General features: G+C 40.9%; 1 protein-coding gene across 1 annotated transcript in view; it reads right to left on the bottom strand.

Annotated features, from left to right (window-relative positions):
* naa25 (N-alpha-acetyltransferase 25, NatB auxiliary subunit) overlaps positions 1-20,827 on the bottom strand; it is a 41,988-nt gene extending 21,161 nt beyond the window's left edge. Inside the window, exons 1-9 of the mRNA XM_061927496.1 lie at positions 20,721-20,827; positions 16,274-16,359; positions 10,406-10,544; positions 10,209-10,327; positions 8,194-8,268; positions 685-792; positions 501-579; positions 313-424; positions 147-236 (exon numbers count right to left, since the gene is read on the bottom strand). Of these exons, the coding sequence (XP_061783480.1) occupies positions 147-236; positions 313-424; positions 501-579; positions 685-792; positions 8,194-8,268; positions 10,209-10,327; positions 10,406-10,544; positions 16,274-16,359; positions 20,721-20,778 (866 nt within the window). The 5' untranslated portion in view covers positions 20,779-20,827. The remainder of the gene's footprint in view (positions 1-146; positions 237-312; positions 425-500; positions 580-684; positions 793-8,193; positions 8,269-10,208; positions 10,328-10,405; positions 10,545-16,273; positions 16,360-20,720) is intronic.
* Positions 20,828-21,700: the final 873 nt, after the last annotated feature.

Below are 21,700 nucleotides of genomic sequence, written 5' to 3'. Positions count from 1 at the left end.
CGTCTTATAGGTGGACAAAGTTTTGAAATATGCCGTTCATTGAAGGCGCGGCTTATAACCCAGGGCGCCTTATGGTGCGGAAAATACGGTATGTATTTTTATATAAACAACCTGGACAAAATTCTCTTCAAAATGTTTCTACTCACTGTTCGCCCTCCTGCGGCGGACTCCACGACTGATCAATTAGGTGGAAGAGCGAATCAAAGTATGCCAGGTAGAACTGCCAATCATCAGGACTGCGTGCATAGAGATGATATGTGAACCAACATGTAAGAAAATAAAAACAGCACACGGATGTGCGGTCAGTCTCACTTTTTCAGCAGCAGTTTGTGGGCCAGAGCGTTACAGTCGGGCCAGCGCTGCAGTCGCCTGTACAGCATCATACACTTGCTCTCGCGACTCTGAAGCTCGCTTGTCAGCTTCTCTGTCAGGACGTCATACAGCCGCAGTAAGGACGAGCAGGCGGGAAGAGGAAACCTTGTGTATTTGCGTGCATTTACCTCCTAATGGACCCTTGATCACATCCAGAGCCTCCTCACACTTTCCCAAACGCTCCAGGATCATAAAGTAAAGCTGCACCTAAAAGGAGAACATGACGGTTTTAGCACGGGAAAAACCTGCAATTGTTATGAAGAAAAGCTGGTGCACTTAGTTGATGAAAATGTCAACAAGTTTGGACGTCACCTCAGCTTCTGCTTCAATCTTGTCCTCTTTCACCATCTTCTCCACCATGCGCTCAGCCAGTGGCAGGAACATGGTTTGAGACAGCTTTTCATCTTGTGCAGAGATGGCCTGGACGACAACACATGGTACACAAAATAATTACAGTCATCCCTCGCCACGTTGCGGCTCGAATGTTGCAGCTACACTCTTAACCTTTTTATTTAAAGTACATTTGATGTATTTTGGGCCAAAATTAAGTCTGACTTATGACCTATATGTATTACTGTCAGTGTTGGGACTAACGCGTTACTTTGTAACGCGTTACTGTAACGCCGTTAGTTTCGGCGGTAACTAGTAATCTAACACGTTATTTTTTATATTCAGTAACTCAGTTACCGTTACTCCATGATGCGTTACTGCGTTATTTTACGTTATTTTTCATGTACCGTATTTTCCGCACTATTAGCCGCACCTAAAAACCACAAATTTACTCAAAAGCTGACAGTGCGGCTTTTAACCCGGTGCGCTTTATATATGGATAAATATTAAGATTAATTTTCATAAAGTTTCGGTCTCGCAACTTCGGTAAACAGCCGCCATCTTTTTTCCCGGTAGAACAGGAAGCGCTTCTTCTTCTACGCAAGCAACCGCCAAGGTAAGCACCCGCCCCCATAGAACAGGAAGCGCTTCTTCTTCTACTGTAAGCAACCACCCGCCCGCGTAGAAGAAGAAAAAGCGCGCGGATATCACCGTACGTTTCATTTCCTTTGTGTGTTTACATCTGTAAAGACCACAAAATGGCTCCTACTAAACGACAGGGATCCGGTTCATGAAAAGACGCAATCTCTCCATCCGCACACGGATTACTATTTCACAGCAACTGATATTCCTGTGAACCGCACTGTGGATACAACGGGAGCACGTACGGTGAATATTCGCACCACAGGGAATGAGAAGTCATCCTTCACTGTGGTTCTAGCTTGCCATGCTAATGGCCAGAAACTTCCACCCATGGTGATATTCAAAAGGAAGACCTTGCCAAAAGAGACCTTTCCAGCCGGCGTCATCATAAAAGCTAACTCGAAGGGATGGATGAAGAAAAGATGAGCGAGTGGTTAAGGTAAGTTTAAGTTTACGCGAAGAGGCCGGGTGGCTTTTTTCACGCAGCTCTGTCCATGTTGATATACGTACGTTTGTGATTGCACATTTGCGTACATTTTGGGAGTGAACAGAGTTGTTAGAACGCTGGTTTTTAATATATTATTAAAGTTTGACTGACCTATCTGACTGTTTTTTTGACATTCCTTTAGCGCAGTTAGATGCGGCTTACAACACTGGGCGGCTTATAGGTGGACAAAGTTTTGAAATATGCCGTTCATTGAAGGCGCGGCTTTTAACCCAGGGCGCCTTATGATGCGGAAAATACGGTAGTATTGGCTAGAAACAGAAGATCTGAGTGTGTTTTATTGCAGCGCTTCGGTGGAAAAGAAAAGGCGTGCTTTGTGTGGGTGGGGGCGGGGGGGACTCCCATACCGCAGTTGAGGAGCGCAGGGGAGACGTTCCTCCAGGGTTATGTACGTCTTCGGGGCTAACAACCTTCACTTTACCCGGCAGTGGGTCTTTACAGCTGAGGGTGAATGACGAGACCGGCGGTTTGTTGCAACTTTGTGATTTTATTGGACGCAGCCATCCACCAAGATAGAGCACCTGCACGCACTCACTGTCGCCGCTCGCTCACCTCTCTCGCCCACTCACTCACTGACGTCACTCACCTCACATGCTGTCATATCTTAAAGGGCCACACACACACACACATACGCTACTCTCATAACAACTAACAAGACATCATGGCGAAGCCAGAAGTCGAGTTTTTTAACATGGAGACATTCTCAATACTTTTCTTTTGTCGAGCACAAAGAAAATAACATTTTAGTTAAATGTAAGTTGTATCTTGGATCAAAGATCCTATCTACTTAAAGTTAAAGTGCCATTATGTTGCAGCTATTTAAAATAGTTTTGTCAATTTGTTCTGGCCTGAAATAAATTGGCCTTTTGAAACATATCTTTGTCTTTGTGTGTTGTATGTAGACCACATTGCTTAGCAGAGTTCAGTGATGCAAATGCATGTCAAGTTGATCAACACATTGTATTATTCTCCAGTGCAATAACAGGGACGGCGTGGCGCAGTGGAAGAATGGCCGTGTGCGACCCGAGGGTCCCTGGTTCAATCCCCACCTAGTACCAACCTCGTCATGTCCGTTGTGTCCTGAGCAAGACACTTCACCCTTGCTCCTGATGGGTGCTGGTTAGCGCCTTGCATGGCAGCTCCCTCCATCAGTGTGTGAATGTGTATGTGAATGGGTAAATGTGGAAGTAGTGTCAAAGCGCTTTGAGTACCTTGAAGGTAGAAAAGCGCTATACAAGTACAACCCATTTATCATTTATCATTAACAGTACTGAAATGAAGGCTAAAAGGGCATTAATGGGAGCCTTAAAAAAGGGGGGGGGAAAGAAGTAACTAAATAGTTACTTTTCACAGTAACGCATTACTTTTTGGTGTAAGTAACTGAGTTAGTAACTAAGTCACTTTTGAAATAAAGTAACTAGTAACTGTAACTAGTTACTGGTTTTCAGTAACTAACCCAACACTGATTACTGTACAATATGTCTTTTTTTCTATTATGTGATGGTGACAAGTTGTGTTCTGAGCCGATAATGATATCGGTTTGATACCATCAAAAACAAGTATCAGCTAAAACCTCCGATATAAGCGCTGCGATACATGCAGTCGTGTAGCACGTTTACGTGTGCAAAGCTGGACCGCCAGTTAACATCTAAATGTCCTTCAATAAGCACAACAGGTTAGTCTTTACTTGTATTTTAGTCAAGTCATTTACAAAAGTAAACATTGTAGGCTACTACGAGCTAGCAGATACAAAACAGCTAAGCACACAATAGCACACAAGCTAGACATACGTAAAAAGTATGAACAATATTGTATATTGAAGTAGAATTGTCTCACATCAACTTATATATATCAATATATTAATACATATGCATATATTAATAAATATACTGATACAAATGTGATATACAAATAAATAATTTGCATAAATACACATATTTGTAAATATATTTTTGAGATTTGAAAATATACACAAATAAAATGTATAAGTATAAAAATGTGACATACAAATAAATCAAGAATTGTATAAATAAATGTGTATTTGTAAATATATTTTTCAGATTTTAATATAAGTATGCTTGATTTTGTATTGGTATTGAATTTGCATATGTGGATTGCTTTTTTGCTTTTGTGTCGATGAGACATTCCTCCCACAGACCAGATACACAAATAAATGTGACCTACACACTCCTCTGAACAACCAGCAGAGGGCACTACAGCCAGAGCGGTCTGGGTCACAGACATGGTCAGACACTGACGAGCCAATCAGAGGCACACTAGGGAGTGTCATATTACATCATGACTTTTGGGATGATTTTACACACATTTCACTGATAAGAGATACCATACCATGCCATACCAACTTTATTTATAAAGCCCTTTAAAAACAAGCACAGTTGAAAAACAAAGGGCTGTACACCACAAAGAAATAGAGGCAAAGGACAAACTAAAAAATAACATTTAAAACAGAAATAAAAATACACATTTAAAAAGCAAATATAAATTACCCTAAGAACAGTTTGTTAGATAAAAACAGTTTAAAAGTTAAAAACAGTTAAAAACGTTAAAAGCTAAAAACAGTTCAAAGTCTCATGCTGGGTTAAAAGCCAGTGAATAAAAATGGGTTTTAAGAAGGGTCTTAAAAATAGCCAAAGAAGGGGCCTGTCTCACATGGAGAGGGAGATCTTTCCAGAATTTGGGACCCGCAACAGAGAAGGCTCTGTCCCCTCTGAGCTTGCGCTTTGTTTTGGGTACCTCCAGGATCAGCTGATCAGCTGACCTGAGGGACCGGGTGGGGGCATAGAGATGGAGCAGCTCAGGGAGGTACGGTGGGGCAAGACCACATAAGGATTTAAAAACGAGTAAGATAATTGTAAAAATCAGCATCTACATCGGGATAAGGTCATTAAACGGCATGGATACAATAAAATAAGCAGCTAGCACGGTCTTTCAGATTAACTGGATAAATAAGCATTAGCTAATGCACCGCTAATGTTAGCTAGCTCAGGCCCGTTTTGTGTTCTCTCTGTAAAGACGTGGATTGTTTTTGTGCAGAGAACTCCGGGCATTTTGCATATAATGCTCTGTGACCCGGACCGCTCTGGCTGCAGTACCCCCTGCTGGTTGTTCAAGGGAGTGTGTAAGTCACATTTATTTGTGCATCTGGTTTGTGGTAGGAATGTCTCAGACACAAAAGCAAAAAAGCGATCCACATATGCAAATTCATTACAAATACAAATACAAAATCAAGCATATTTATATTCAAATCTCAAAAATATATTTACAAATACACATTTATTTATACAAATTATTGATTTGTATGTCACATTTTTATATTTATAAATTGTATTTGTATATATTTTCAAATCTCAAAAATATATTTACAAATACGCGTTTTTTATACAAATTATCTATATATTTGTATATCACATTTGTATTTGTATAGTTATTCATATATGCATATGTATAAATATCATATTGATATATATAAGTTGATGTGAGACAATTCTACATTCATAACATTGCAGTCTAAAACAATAATTATAGTCGCATATTGCTTACACATAAAAAGTTTACAAAACAAAGGAGTATTACATAACATCCAGTAACAAACGGGTCCGCATCATTCAACTTACTGCATCAAGAGCTTAAATTAATGAATGGCCACGGGTTGTCGGCAAAAAATTACAATTCCAACTTCAACCTGAAGACGGCATAAGTCCATACAAGACGGTTTTTAATGAAAAGGTTATTGTTTTTCTATTGCTATTTTTCTGAGTATATTCTCGTGATCAAGCATTCTCTAACATACGACACTACAAAATATTTTAAAAAATTATGTATAATTTGTGCCAATATCATATATAATATTCTCTCTTATAAGATCGGAATCAGCCATACTAAAGTTTACAATATTGGTATCGTATCGGAAGTGAAAAAGTTGCATCCCAGTGGTTATCACAATAAATATTCACCGAGGAAGACTTCTGTTTCCGTGCCCGTTTTTCGTGTTCAGTAGAGAGTAAAACTGTTAATGCACTTCATTTTCGCCTCCTGCCTCGTCAATAACACTTCTCCACATTGGCGAGCCTTTGATGGGACCGATGTCCAACGACAACAGCACTAAATGCAAACGATATGGCAATCGTTGATGGCATATTCGCTGCAATGATCAAGTTGGCAGAACAACCAGGATTCAAGGCTACTCTTTTGGGTTAAACCAGTTTAAAAGTGACTATTTGGGTGTTGTTTCATCTCTAGAGGGCTCTAATACGGTTCAAACCTATTTAGAAGGTTGTTAACATGTTTTTGATGCTTTAACTATGGACAATTTTAATTTATAAATAAGAATCCATCCATCCATCCATCCATCTTCTTCCGCTTATCCGAGGTCGGGTCGCGGGGGCAGCAGCTTAAGCAGGGAAGCCCAGACTTCCCTCTCCCCAGCCACTTCGTCCAGCTCCTCCCGGGGGATCCCGAGGCGTTCCCAGGCCAGCCGGGAGAGATAGTCTTCCCAGCGTGTCCTGGGTCTTCCGCGTGGCCTCCTACCGGTCGGACGTGCCCGAAACACCTTCCTATGGAGGCGTTCGGGTGGCATCCTGACCAGATGCCCGAACCACCTCATCTGGCTCCTCTCGATGTGGAGGAGCAGCGGCTTTACTTTGAGCTCCCCCCGAATGACAGAGCTTCTCACCCTATCTCTAAGGGAGAGCCCCGCCACTCGGCGGAGGAAACTCATTTCGGCCGCTTGTACCCGTGATCTGTCCTTTCGGTCATGACCCAAAGCTCATGACCATAGGTGAGGATGGGAACGTAGATCGACCGGTAAATTGAGAGCTTTGCCTTCCGGCTCAGCTCCTTCTTCACCGCAACGGATCGATACAGCGTCCGCATTACTGAAGACGCCGCACCGATCCGCCTGTCGATCTCACGATCCACACTTCCCCCACTCGTTAACAAGACTCCGAGGTACTTGAACTCCTCCACTTGGGGCAAGATCTCCTCCCCAACCCGGAGATGGCACTCCACCCTTTTCCGGGAGAGAACCATAGACTTGGACTTGGAGGTGCTGATTCCCATCCCAGTCGCTTCACACTCGGCTGCGAACCGATCCAGTGAGAGCTGAAGATCTTGGCCGGAGGAAGCCATCAGGACCACATCATCTGCAAATAGCAGAGACCTAATCCTGCAGCCACCAAACCAGATACCCTCAACACCCTGACTGCGCCTAGAAATTCTGTCCATAAAGGTTATGAACAGAATCGGTGACAAAGGGCAGCCTTGGCGGAGTCCAACCCTCACTGGAAACGTGTCCGACTTACTGCCGGCAATGCAGACCAAGCTCTGACACTGATTATACAGGGAGCGAACTGCCACTATAAGACAGTCCGTTACCCCATACTCTCTGAGCACTCCCCACAGGACTTCCCGGGTACACGGTCGAATGCCTTCTCCAAGTCCACAAAACACATGTAGACTGGTTGGGCAAACTCCCATGCACCCTCAAGGACCCTGCCGAGAGTATAGAGTTGGTCCACAGTTCCACGACCAGGACGAAAACCACACTGTTCCTCCTGAATCCGAGGTTTGACTATCCGGCGTAGCCTCCTCTCCAGTACACCTGAATAGACCTTACCGGGAAGGCTGAGGAGTGTGATCCCACGATAGTTGGAACACACCCTCCGGTTCCCCTTCTTAAAGAGAGGAACCACCACCCCGGTCTGCCAATCCAGAGGCACCGCCCCCGATGTCCACGCGATGTTGCAGAGTCTTGTCAACCAAGACAGCCCCACAACATCCAGAGCCTTAAGGAACTCCGGGCGGATCTCATCCACCCCTGGGGCCTTGCCACCGAGGAGCTTTTTAACTACTTCGGCAACCTCAGCCCCAGAAATAGGAGAGCCCACCACAGATTCCCCAGGCCCTACTTCGCTAAAATTCAATAACCACGGTGAAGGCTGGAGCCAATTAGACACGATAAACAAGGGATTACTGTTTTGTTTAATCCATGGCTTCTCCACCAAAGTGAACATTGTAAGAGGTCAAGTAATTGTGGCTTTGTTTTTGCTTTGGTCTTTGCATTCCTTCCTAAAGTGTGTCTATCCAGATCAGTTGCGTACTTAGTGAAGTGAGTGAGTTACAGTAATGTCAATTATATATTAAATAATAACGGAAGTGTAAGTTGTTTACAATCTTTTTTTTAATTTTATTGGCTTCCGACTGAGTTATATATTTTTTAACGCCATAACTTCACTTATTTATTGAAATGTTTTCCCCCAAATCGCAGTTTAAGAATCCCTGGTTTATAGGAAGAGTGAGTGTGTGCGTGTGTGTGTGTGCTGTACCTGCATCACCAGACTCATCACAGACCAGAAGTAATATGGATTCTTGGGGACAATCTTGTACAAGGCCATTCCCGCCTAGAGAAATGCAAACATCATTTTATTCCACCATCAAATGTGTTGTGTCAGCAGTGCTATCATGACCACACAGGTGCACAGCATGCGTCCCGGCTTATGGACGATTAAGACAGGAGTGATTACAACTTTTGTGTCTTCCAATTAGGGATAGTACTACATGTGGTCCGTGGCACAAATTTTCCAGCATTGACTGGTCCAGCAGTTACAAAAAGGTTGGAGACCACTGGCCTACAGTATACAGGACTAGGGATGTCCGATATTTGCCAAAAATTGCGTATCGGCAAGGCATGGGAAATGCCGATCCAGATCCAGTTTAAAAAAAACAACTCCGCTCCGTGTTTTCCAACGCACCTATTTAAATAATACATTCCACTTTTCTGCTGCTCCGTAATTTCCGTTCCGCATTTTCCAGCACACCTTCAACACATCCACAATTCTCACGCAGTTGCTTTTAGCTGCTGGCATTACACGACAGGCTCTTCTCACTCTTTCCTGTGTCTCCCTCTCACAGACAGCAAGCGCACCTTCTTACACACGTCACATACTGTCACGTCATACGTCACATACTGTCACGTCATACGTCACATACGTATACGTCCTCTTCCAGCAGAGAGCAAGGTAGCGGCATGGCTAACGTTAGCTGTGAATGCTAGCGCAGCCGCTAAGGTGTGCGCCTGCTCAAGCGTCCTCTGCGCACGGCAAATCTATGCCACGCACAAAATCAAATAAAAAAATAAGCGCATAACAATTTTCGACACACGGACACGACAGAGACAACAGTTTTCGTCATCATTGTTCAAATATTGTGACGTCTGTCGAGACGCTTATCTCCATTCGGTGCCACGCGTCCACACCATCAATTTCAACATCAACACCGTATGAAAAAATTTGTGATTTTTTTAGTTGTGATTTCCCTCTCTGCATGAAAGTTTAAAAGTAGCATATATTAATGCAGTATGAAGAAGAATGTTTTAATGTAGACATGCAAGCCTTGAAAGAACATTTTGAAAATCAAGACTACATTTCCTGCAAATGGGTGCATTTCTACCCTATATTTTAACTTTAGATTTATTCTCATATCAAACTCTTTTGGCTGTCTTTTTGACACTTACATCCGGCGCCCCCCTCCACACCCTGGATTATAAATAATGTAAATAATTCAATGTGATTATCTTGTGTGATGACTGTATTATGATGATAGTATATATCTGATAGTATATATCTGTATCATGAATCAATTTAAGTGGACCCCGACTTAAACAAGTTGAAAAACTTATTGGGGTGTTACCATTTAGTGGTCAATTGCACGGAATATGTACTTCACTGTGCAACCTACTAATAAAAGTCTCAATCAATCAATCAAAACACACAGAATCATCATACTGCTGTGATTATATGCATCAAGTGTTCATTCAAGGCTAAGGCAAAATATCGAGATATATATCGTGTATCGCAATATGGCCTTAAAATATCTCAATATTAAAAAAAGTCCACATCGCCCAGCCCTAGTTCAATGATGCCATTTCTGTTTGTCATGTATAATTTTGTCTATTTTGTGTTTATCCTTGAATAAACAGGTCAGTTTCTTGTTACCAACCATTGTGTATTATTCAAACTCCCCTAATTCAGCTGGTTCGTTGTTATCAAGAGTACTAAAACCCTTTTCAACATGATTCTGACAACTAAGTAGGCTAAATAACTTTAAACTTTAATACATGCTCGGATAGGCCAGTATCGGTATCGGTCAGTATCGGTATCGGATCGGAAATGCAAAAACAATATCGGTATCGGATCGGAAGTGCAAAAACCTGGATCGGGACATCCCTATACAGGACTGCCAAAGTTTGTGTAATTCTGCTTACTGGGGGTGTGCTACTGTTGTGTTATAAAGGTGGAATAAGACTTTGGCACAGTACTATACATCATATTGTGTGTGAGACCTGCTGCATCTTCTTGTACTCTCCAACGCGAGCATAGGCCATGAAAAGGTGCGAGTGGTACTCCTCGCTGAGTGGAACCTTCTTGACGGCAGCTTCGTACAGTTTGGTGACCAACTCGGCTGGAAGGAACACATAAACACATTGACATGCATGTATGTATGCATGTATGTACGTACATGTGTGTGTTTTCTACTGACGGCGATGCATCTCCCTGTAGAGGATGGTGAGGGCTTGTAAGGAGTTGTCATCGGTGGGTTCAAGAGAAGTGACTTCCTGGGCCAATGAGAAGGCTTCGTCCTGCTTTCCTGTCCTCTGGAGGCCGATGGCCTTCAACACCTGCGTGCAGGAGAATATTAACTATGCAGGCGACGTCAAATCGCACCAGCATTTCAGCTGCAATACATGGCTAAGGAAAAGGAGGAGTCCAGGTCAAATCAGCAAATGTATCATTTGAGCAACTTTGGATTTATTAGTGGAGATCGACCGGTTATCGGCGACGATATTTGTCATTTTGACTAAGGCTGAAACGACGCGTCGACGTAATCGATTACGTAAATACGTCGACACCGTTTTTGTGCGCCGACGCGTCGCATACCTTATTTCCTTGAATAGCCTCCGGGGCGCTAATTAATTTAAAACCTCTTCTCACTCCTGCGCTTACCAAAAGGCGTGGGGTAAATTTAGGCCTGCGCTTATAAATTTGAGTGATGTAAGGATACCATCATGAAAAGCACATTTAATTAAAAAAAACGTTATTATGGTCTTACCTTTACTTATGAGTCCATGCGCAGCTGCTTCTGATCAAAAGCATCGATAACTTGTTTATAGAAGTCTTACTTATCTTTCTTCAGTTTTAAAAGTCTCTCTGTCTTGATGGAGATATTCCTTGAAGTATTACCTCCTGCTTCAATTGAAAGTCCAGTTTAGAAAACTGTTTTATTTTAGATATGTAATCCTCCATGTTAAAAGTGCAAGCAAACGATCACTGCTCACTCTTGTTGCTTGTTGTCTTCTTCTGCAGCACCGGTAGTCGCAAGAAGGATCACTAGCGCCCTCTACCAGCAGGAGGCGGGAGTCATTTAATGACTCATATTTGACACACGCAGCTATGGTATATTAATAAAACATAGCTCCTTACTGTTCTTTTTAGCATATTCAATAGCTTGGACCTTAAATCCTACTGAATAGCTCTTAATCTTCTTCCCTTTATGTGATTTCAAATGATTGAAATCAGCCTCCTACATTTTGAAAATGATGACTCGTGACGGGACGAGTTTGACCCGGCGGTAGTTCTAGGCATATGCTAATTATTTTGCGAAACGAGTTTGACCCGGTGGAAATTCTAGACATGCGCTAATAAAAATAATATTTTGCGAAACGAGTTTGACCCGGCGTTAATCCTGAGCCGGCGGTAATGCTAAGCATGCGCTAATTATTTTGCGAAACGAGTTTGACCCGGCAGTAATTCGAGGCATGCGAATACTACCGTATTTTCCGCACTATAAGGCGCACCTAAAAACCACAAATTTTCTCAAAAGCTGACAGTGCGCCTTATAACCCGGTGCGCTTTATATATGGATAAATATTAAGATTCATTTTCATAAAGTTTCGGTCTCGCAACTTCGGTAAACAGCCGCCATCTTTTTTCCCGGTAGAACAGGAAGCGCTTCTTCTTCTACGCAAGCAACCGCCAAGGTAAGCACCCGCCCCCATAGAACAGGAAGCGCTTCTTCTTCTACTGTAAGCAACCACCCGCCCGCGTAGAAGAAGAAAAAGCGCGCGGATATCACCGTACGTTTCATTTCCTTTGTGTGTTTACATCTGTAAAGACCACAAAATGGCTCCTACTAAGCGACAAGGATCCGGTTCATGAAAAGACGCAATCTCTCCATCCGCACACGGATTACTATTTCACAGCAACTGATATTCCTGTGAACCGCACTGTGGATACAACGGGAGCACGTACGGTGAATATTCGCACCACAGGGAATGAGAAGTCATCCTTCACTGTGGTTCTAGCTTGCCATGCTAATGGCCAGAAACTTCCACCCATGGTGATATTCAAAAGGAAGACCTTGCCAAAAGAGACCTTTCCAGCCGGCGTCATCATAAAAGCTAACTCGAAGGGATGGATGAAGAAAAGATGAGCGAGTGGTTAAGGTAAGTTTAAGTTTACGCGAAGAGGCCGGGTGGCTTTTTTCACGCAGCTCCGTCCATGTTGATATACGTATGTTTGTGATTGCACATTTGCGTACATTTTGGGAGTGAACAGAGTTGTTAGAACGCTGGTTTTTAATATATTATTAAAGTTTGACTGACCTATCTGACTGTTTTTTTGACATTCCTTTAGCGCAGTTAGATGCGGCTTACAACACGGGGCGGCTTATAGGTGGACAAAGTTTTGAAATATGCCGTTCATTGAAGGCGCGGCTTATAACCCAGGGCGCCTTATGGTGCGGAAAATACGGTATATACCTGGCGCCAATTCAAGGAAATACGCACTTTTTTGCACTGGATGTTTACTTTTATATTTACACATTAAAAAGCAAATAAGCTACTTTTAATTTTGTTAAATGTTAAAAGTTTTAAATGTTTACATTGTTACAGAATATTTTCTCATGTTGTTGTCAATGTTGACTGAGTGGCCATACTTTTTTTTTTTTGTAAATAAAAACCATGCCTTTTGAAAAAACTGGCCTACATTTATTTTTTCATCTTCATTTTAAATAAAAAAATAATCGGTAAAAGGAAAAATAATCTATAGATTAATCGAAAAAAATAATCTATAGATTAACCGATTAATCGAAAAAAAATAATCTATAGATTAATCGATAGAAAAATAATCGTTAGCTGCAGCCTTAATTTTGACATACAATACAGGCCAAAAGTTTGGACACACCTTCTCCTCATTCAATCTTTATTTTCATGACTATTTACATTGTAGATAGTCACATCAAAACCATGAATGAACACATGTGGAGTTATGTACTTAACAAAAAAAGGTGAAATAACTGAAAACATGTTTTATATTCTAGTTCCTTCAAAACAGCCACCCTTTGCTCCAATTACTGCTTTGCACACTCTTGGCATTCTCTCGATGAGCTTCAAGGAGGTAGTCACATGAAATGGTTTTCACTTCACAGGTGTCATAGTTTTGATGTGACAATCTACAATGTAAATAGTCATGAAAATAAAGAATGAGAAGGTGTGACCAAACTTTTGGCCTGTACTGTATATTGGTATCAATATTTTATTGGTATCGCACTGTTTTTTTTAACTACAACAGAATGACATCATCAGATACAACATATACACATATGATGCCAGTATTTGGTATCAAAAAGATCATTAGTGAAGTAGATACAGTAGTAATAACCACCGCTCAAGCACCAGCCCTTTTGCCCTGCATCAGAATTTTTTTTAATTTTTTTTTAAATTCTCCCATTGCCATTAATTCTCCCCAAATATGTTTGGATAACTGACAGGGCATTTATTTTGAGTTCTTGTGAGAATTCTTCCCCACTCACGCGCCCACGTTCACCCTCCCTTTCTCTCCATCCTGTAGTGCCGGTCGCCTAGAGTACATCACCTCTGCCTACCTGTCAAAACTTTCCATTTTTGCCTAGAAATCCAGTTTTTGTCTTTCTTTCCTGGTGTCTTCCTGGTCCTGCTTTGTTTGATCGAGTCGCTTGACAAGCCTCCGTCGGCGTGAGCTTATTAATGGAGCGGCGGGAGTTTTATGAAAAAACGCCAAATAACAAGTAAGGAAGAAGAGCAGGCAGCAGCTCACACATTCTCATACTTTCTGTAACAGTGCTGCCTTGACCTCAAAAAGTTTAAATTCGAGGCCTGAGACATGTGATTTTTTTGGTGCTAAATTAACCACAACATTAGCACAGCATCAAACAAGTTGCTACTGGTCCAACATTTCCTAAAAAGCCATTATAAAAAAATAAATTTAAGTCTTGTCCAGCTGTTTATAGACGTACATTGTGCATGTTTAAATAACTTTCACTGCAAATAAATAATCGGTTATCGACCTCTTTGACTACTAATAATCGGTATCGGCCCTGAAAAAAAACATACTGGTCGATCTTTAGTTCACATGAGCTCCTTCATTGGCTTTTTAACAGAGAGTAGTGATGGGTCCGGCAACACCGATGCATCGGCGCATGCGTCGAGCTCATAGAGCGAAACCCTGTGTCGGTGCGCGTACCGCTTTTAGAAAGTCACGTGACCGATCATGAGCTGTTTTGGTCACGTGACCGATACGCCAACTGTGTCGCACTGACGCCTCCTCTGTGCCCTGTGAGCGGCTCTTTTCTACAGCCGGAGAAATAATAACTAAGAGAAATCGTCTAAAATGTAATACGTCGGAAAAACTTTTTTTTTTTTTTTTTATAAAAATGTGTAAAAAAATAAAATTAAAAAAATTCCCAGTCCACAATCATCCACAACACGTTCTCTTAGATTTCCATGTTATGATACATGTTCACATTATTTATTGACTGTATCTAAAAAAGATTAAAATATATTTTTATTTAAATGAAGATATGAAATAATCCTAAATGAAATACAATGACTTGGTTTATATTATTGTATATACTAGGGCAGGGGTCACCAACGCGGTGCCCGCGGTCACCAGGTAGCCCATAAGGACCAGATGAGTTGCCCGCTTGCCTGTTCTAAAAATAGCTCAAATAGCAGCACTTACCAGTGAGCTGCCTCTATTTTTTAAATTGTATTTATTTACTAGCAAGCTGGTCTCGCTTTGCTCGACATTTTTAATTCTAAAAGAGACAAAACTCAAATAGAATTTGAAAATCCAAGAAAATATTTTAAAGACTTGGTCTTCACTTGGAATAAGCGGTAGAAAATGGATGGATGGATGGGTCTTCACTTGTTTAAATAAATTAATTTATTTTTTACTTAGCTTCTTATTACTTTTAGAAATACAATTTTAGAGAAAAAATACAACCTTAAAAATGATTTTAGGATTTTTAAACAAATATACCTTTTTACCTTTTAAATTTCTTCCTCTTCTTTCCTGACAATTTAAATCAATGTTCAAGTAATTTTTTTTATTTTATTGTAAAGAATAATAAATATTTTAGCTTCTGGTTTTTCGACGAAGAATATTTGTGAAATATTTCTTCAAACTTACTATGATTAAAATTCAAAAAAATTATTCTGGCAAATCTAGAAAATCTGTAGAATCAAATTTAAATCTTATTTCAAAGTATTTTGAATTTCTTTAAAATTTTTGTTCTGGAAAATCTAGAAGAAATACTGATTTGTCTTTGTTAGAAATATAGCTTGGTCCAATTTGTTAAATATTCTAACAAAGTGCAGATTGGAGTTTAACCTATTCAAAACATGTCATCAAAATTCTAAAATGTATCTTAATCAGGAAAAATGACTAATGATGTTCCATAAATTCTTTTTTAAATTTTTTCAAAAAGATTCAAATTAGCTACTTTTTCTCTTCTTTTTGTCGGTTGAATTTTGAATTTTAAAGAGTCGAAATTGAAGATAAACTATGTTTCAAATTTGTATTTTAATTTTTTTCGTGTTTTCTCCTCTTTTAAACCGTTCAATTAAGTGTTTTTTTCATCATTTATTCTCTACAAAAAACCTTCCGTAAAAGGAAAAAAAAATGTACGACGGAATGACAGACAGAAATACCCTTTTTTTTATATATATATACATTTATTTATTTAGCTATTCTTGTTTAAATCACACTTACGTGTAACTTACAAATGACAATATATTTATTTATTTAAGTGTGTATCAAACTGGCAGCCCTTCGCATTAATCAGTACCCAAGAAGTAGTTTTTGGTTTCAAAAAGGTTGGTGACCCCTGTACTAGGGCATCAAATCAGTGTCAGTTGAGTCGGTCCATAGGTTGCCTGTAGGGATTTTTAATGTCCAGCAGATGTCAGTATTTAGTGACACAGTATCAATACAGTTTTGCATTGTGTTGAAACGCTTCATGACGCCTCATCAACCCATCACTAACAGAGAGGCAGGATACGAACGGGACATTTACCCAAGAGCGACGTACCTTAGCACAGTGCAGGTCTTTGTGTTTCTTCAGCAGCTTATCAGCCTGCTGGATGGCCATCTTATTGTTGCCATTATCAAGGTAGTCTGAGGTGTACAAAAGCAACATATTAATATAGTCATTGTAATGTTTAAACGATGTAAACAACAGAAAAGATGTGCGTCACTATTACAATACAGCAAACATTAAGTGTGTGTGTGTGTGTGTGTGTGTGTGTGTGTGTGTGTAAGTACACAAACAGTTGCGCCTGTTGGGGACAGCTGGTTGCCAAAATTAACTGTAGCAGACAGTGATTGTGTCATGTCTCTTCTCTCAGTTTGAGGAGCAAATAACAGAAACGTTATCAGAATCATCCAAGCCAGTAATTCACTTAATTAAGAAATTACTGTTTTATTGTCCTATATTCAAATGCAACGTTACTGTTCAAACTGTATGTACTGTTACACTGGCCAGAAATAACAAACATACTTGTTAAATGAAACATCTGCCTCACACATTAAGAGTGTTACTAAAACGGCCTTCGTTCATCTCCATAATATTGCTAACATTTGTTTCATTTTGTCCACCAGTGACAGAGATTATTATTCATGCGTTCGTTACGTCTCGTCTTGATTACTGTAACATATTATTTTTGGGCCTCCCTATGTCTAGCATTAAAAGATTACAGTTGGTACAAAATATGGCTGCTAGACTTTTGACAAGAACAAGAAAGTTTGATCATATTACGCCTATATTGTATATACCTTCATATACATATATACCTATATATATATACCTACACTGGCTCACCTGCACTGGCTTCCTGTGCACTTTAAGATTTACGTATAAAATACTAAAATGTCTAGCTCCATCCTATCTTGCCGATTGTATTGTACCATTATGTCCCGGCAAGAAATCTGCGTTCAAAGAACTCCGGCTATAGAGCGTTTTCTATTGGGGCTCCAGTAGTCTGGAATGCCCCTCAGTAGAAGCATTTAAGTCCCATCTTAAAACTCATTTGTATACTCTAGCCTTTAAATAGACCCCCCTTTTAAACTTGTTGATCTGCCGTCTCTTTTCTGCTCTTTTAGGTGCCACAAATGAGGCGCTAGCTGTTCAAAGTCGGGACCCGGGATGGATCTGTGAATCAGTTAAGGACGTCTCTGCGCTGCTGACCTGTCTCCACCCAAGACGATCTCCGGCCGGCCCCACTATGGACTGGACTCTCACACTATTATGTTAGATCCACTATGGACTGGACTCTCACTATTATGTTAGATCCACTATGGACTGGACTCTCACACTATTATGTTAGATCCACTATGGATTGGACTCTCACTATTATGTTTAATCCACTATGGACTGGACTCTCACTATTATGTTAGATCCACTATGGACTGGACTCTCACTATTATGTTAGACCCACTATGGACTGGACTCTCACTATTATGTTAGATCCACTATGGACTGGACTCTCACTATTATGTTGGATCCACTATGGACTGGACTCTCACTATTATGTTGGATCCACTATGGACTGGACTCTCACACTATTATGTTAGATCCACTATGGACTGGACTCTCACTATTATGTTAGATCCACTATGGACTAGACTCTCACACTATTATGTTAGATCCACTATGGACTGGACTCTCACACTAGGACTGGACTCTCACTATTATGTTAGATCCACTATGGACTGGACTCTCACACTATTATGTTAGATCCACTATGGACTGGACTCTCACTATTATGTTAGATCCACTATGGACTGGACTCTCACACTATTATGTTAGATCCACTATGTACTGGACTCTCACACTATTATGTTAGATCCACTATGGACTGGACTCTCACACTATTATGTTAGATCCACTATGGACTGGACTCTCACACTATTATGTTAGATCCACTATGGACTGGACTCTCACTATTATGTTAGATCCACTATGGACTGGACTCTCACGCTATTATGTTAGATCCACTATGGACTGGACTCTCACAATATTATGTTAGATCCACTATAGACTGGACTCTCACTATTATGTTAGATCCACTATGAACTGGACTCTCACTATTATGTTAGATCCACTATGTACTGGACTCTCACACTATTATGTTAGATCCACTACGTACTGGACTCTCACACTATTATGTTAGATCCACTATGGACTGGACTCTCACACTAGGACTGGACTCTCACTACTATGTTAGATCCACTATGTACTGGACTATCACACTATTATGTTAGATCCACCATGGACTGGACTCTCCCACTAGTATGTTAAATCCACTATGGACTGGACTCTCACTATTATGTTAGATCCACTATGGACTGGACTCTCACAATATTATGTTAGATCCACTATGGACTGAACTCTCACAATATTATGTTAGATTCCCTATGGACTGGACTCTCACTATTATGTTAGATCCACTATCGACTGGACTCTCACTATTATGTTAGATCCACTATGGACTGGACTCTCACAATATTATGTTAGATCCACTATGGACTGGACTCTCACTATTATGTTAGATCCACTATGGACTGGACTCTCACTATTATGTTAGATCCACTATGGACTGGACTCTCACACTATTATGTTAGATCCACTATGGACTGGACTCTCACTATTATGTTAGATCCACTATGGACTGGACTCTCACTATTATGTTAGATCCACTATGGACTGGACTCTCACGCTATTATGTTAGATCCACTATGGACTGGACTCTCACAATATTATGTTAGATCCACTATAGACTGGACTCTCACTATTATGTTAGATCCACTATGAACTGGACTCTCACTATTATGTTAGATCCACTATGTACTGGACTCTCACACTATTATGTTAGATCCACTACGTACTGGACTCTCACACTATTATGTTAGATCCACTATGGACTGGACTCTCACACTAGGACTGGACTCTCACTACTATGTTAGATCCACTATGTACTGGACTATCACACTATTATGTTAGATCCACCATGGACTGGACTCTCCCACTAGTATGTTAAATCCACTATGGACTGGACTCTCACTATTATGTTAGATCCACTATGGACTGGACTCTCACAATATTATGTTAGATCCACTATGGACTGAACTCTCACAATATTATGTTAGATTCCCTATGGACTGGACTCTCACTATTATGTTAGATCCACTATCGACTGGACTCTCACTATTATGTTAGATCCACTATGGACTGGACTCTCACAATATTATGTTAGATCCACTATGGACTGGACTCTCACTATTATGTTAGATCCACTATGGACTGGACTCTCACTATTATGTTAGATCCACTATGGACTGGACTCTCACACTATTAACTAGATCCACTGACGTACATCTGCGGTCCCCTCCAAGGTTTCTCATTGTAATCCTATTGGGTTGAGTTTTTCCCTTGCCCTGATGTGGGATCTGAGCCGAGGATGTCGTTGTGGCTTGTGCAGAGGTCTATATAAATAAACTTTGATTGATTGATTGATTTTTAATGAATACTTAGGCCTATTACGCCACTGTGTTCTGAATTATGTCATTATGGAGAACCCATTAGTTATCTGAGGTAGTAGATCTAAGGTTTTACATTTCAAGCTGTCAATCAAGCAAGCAATTAATTGACAAAACAACTTCTTTATCGACAAGAAAAAAAACGAAATACTTTATCCGGCACTTTAATCGTTGAGAATGTTATGAATGAGAATGAATGAGACCAAAGTGTTCATTCGGAATTTAGACAAAGCTAAGGCTAGCAGGAGCATCATTGAAAGAGAGACTAAAGAAAGTAAGTAAGTAGTAACTTGTTAACAAGTTGTTAAGTATATAAAAAGTGTGGATATGTAATAGTTAGTGAGCGTTGTGACAGCTCCACGCTAGTTAAAGAGCGGTGCTAGCATGGAGCATTGTCCTCAACCTAGCTACAAGCTAAGTGGCTAGCATTGCACTCCTGACACTTTCCCAATGGAACTTTGCCGGAGAAAGAATGATTAAAGTTCGCCGGCTTTACAACAGACTAAAAACACAAACACGCGACTTTCCCCCCCAAACAAGTCCAGAGTTACGAGCGGTTTCATTGAAAGGAACGCTAGCTAGCTGGCACGTTAGCCACCAAGCTAGCTGTCAAACAGCTAGCGTTATCAGAAAGGAGCTCAGCTTAGCCTCCTCACTTCACCTTCCAGAATGTTCTCCAGTCAACATAACCCACAACGTCCAGCAAAGTACCACCGGGAGGCTGCCGGCAAGGGAACCAGAGCAAGCCCGGGGAAGGTGCTCTGTCATAGCCAGTGCGCAGCAGGCAGCAGAGCCCGTGGTCGCGGGTGGTGGGGCCGCAAAAACTGCCCTCCAGCTCGGACACAGTCCAGTTGAACAAGACGGGCTGATGTTCAGCACCAAAAAGTCCAAGGGACTCTCGAAGCGGACCAAAAACTGTACACCCGGAGACGAGCGCTCACCATATATGGGTCTGAGTCTCCGGTCGTTGGGGTCTTGCACATGGCCTCTCGCCGCCATGGTAGACTTTACCTGCTAAGGGAAGTGCGCACGCATGCGCACTAGGCGGCAGCATTGCTGAACGCAGCAACATAATTATATCATTTCATTTTTTTTAATGTATTTATCTCCTTCATTGATGTGCATTTTTGATCAAAAGACATATTTACACACCTATGCTTGAGAAGGAACAGGATGAAGAAAATATTATATTTCCTGCCCCCTTCAACCAGGGCCGGCCCGTGGCATAGGCCGTATAGGCAAATGCTAAGGGCGCCGTCCATCAGGGGGCGCCACGCCAGTGCCACAAATGTTGGAGAAAAAAAAAAAAAAAAGTTGGTACTATTATTTCTAAATACAAAAAAATAATCCCACGTTAATTAAAATGCAAAGTAAAGCCTATTTAATAGAAATATTATTTGTTACAACATTACGCCCCTCCCCCCCCGCACGGTGCGCCCCCTCCCTTCCCGTATCATTACTCTTTTTGGACGTCACCACATCAAAAAATCAACACAAGATGTCAAAACGGCCAAAACTGTCAGGTGCCCAGGGAAGAAAAAAGAGAAAAGAAGAGGAGGAGAAACGAGAAAAGACAGAGGTAGCAGGTAGGTAACGTTAGCCTACATGAAATTATTTGTCTGTTACAGAATGTGATAGTAACCTGGCTTTTTAGCATTAAGCTAATGTTACATGATTCGGCAATTGCTAATCAATAAATAGCTAGTTCTGTTTTAACGTCGGGTTAATTTTGTGGAGGGGGCTAAATTGTTATGGAAAATAATAATGTAACGTTAGGTAATTACAGTACTCCCAGCTTACATTCCTCAGGGACATTTGTATTAGATCTTTTAAGCAGGTGTTTTTTGTTTACATTGTTATTGCCTTCTGGTTAGCTAATGTTTGCCCTGCAGGTAATAGTCACTTTTCCACCCCTTTATAT

This window comes from Nerophis lumbriciformis, linkage group LG32, assembly GCF_033978685.3.
Source record: "Nerophis lumbriciformis linkage group LG32, RoL_Nlum_v2.1, whole genome shotgun sequence".
Lineage (NCBI taxonomy): Eukaryota > Metazoa > Chordata > Actinopteri > Syngnathiformes > Syngnathidae > Nerophis > Nerophis lumbriciformis.
This window is presented reverse-complemented; position numbering and strand designations above follow the sequence as displayed.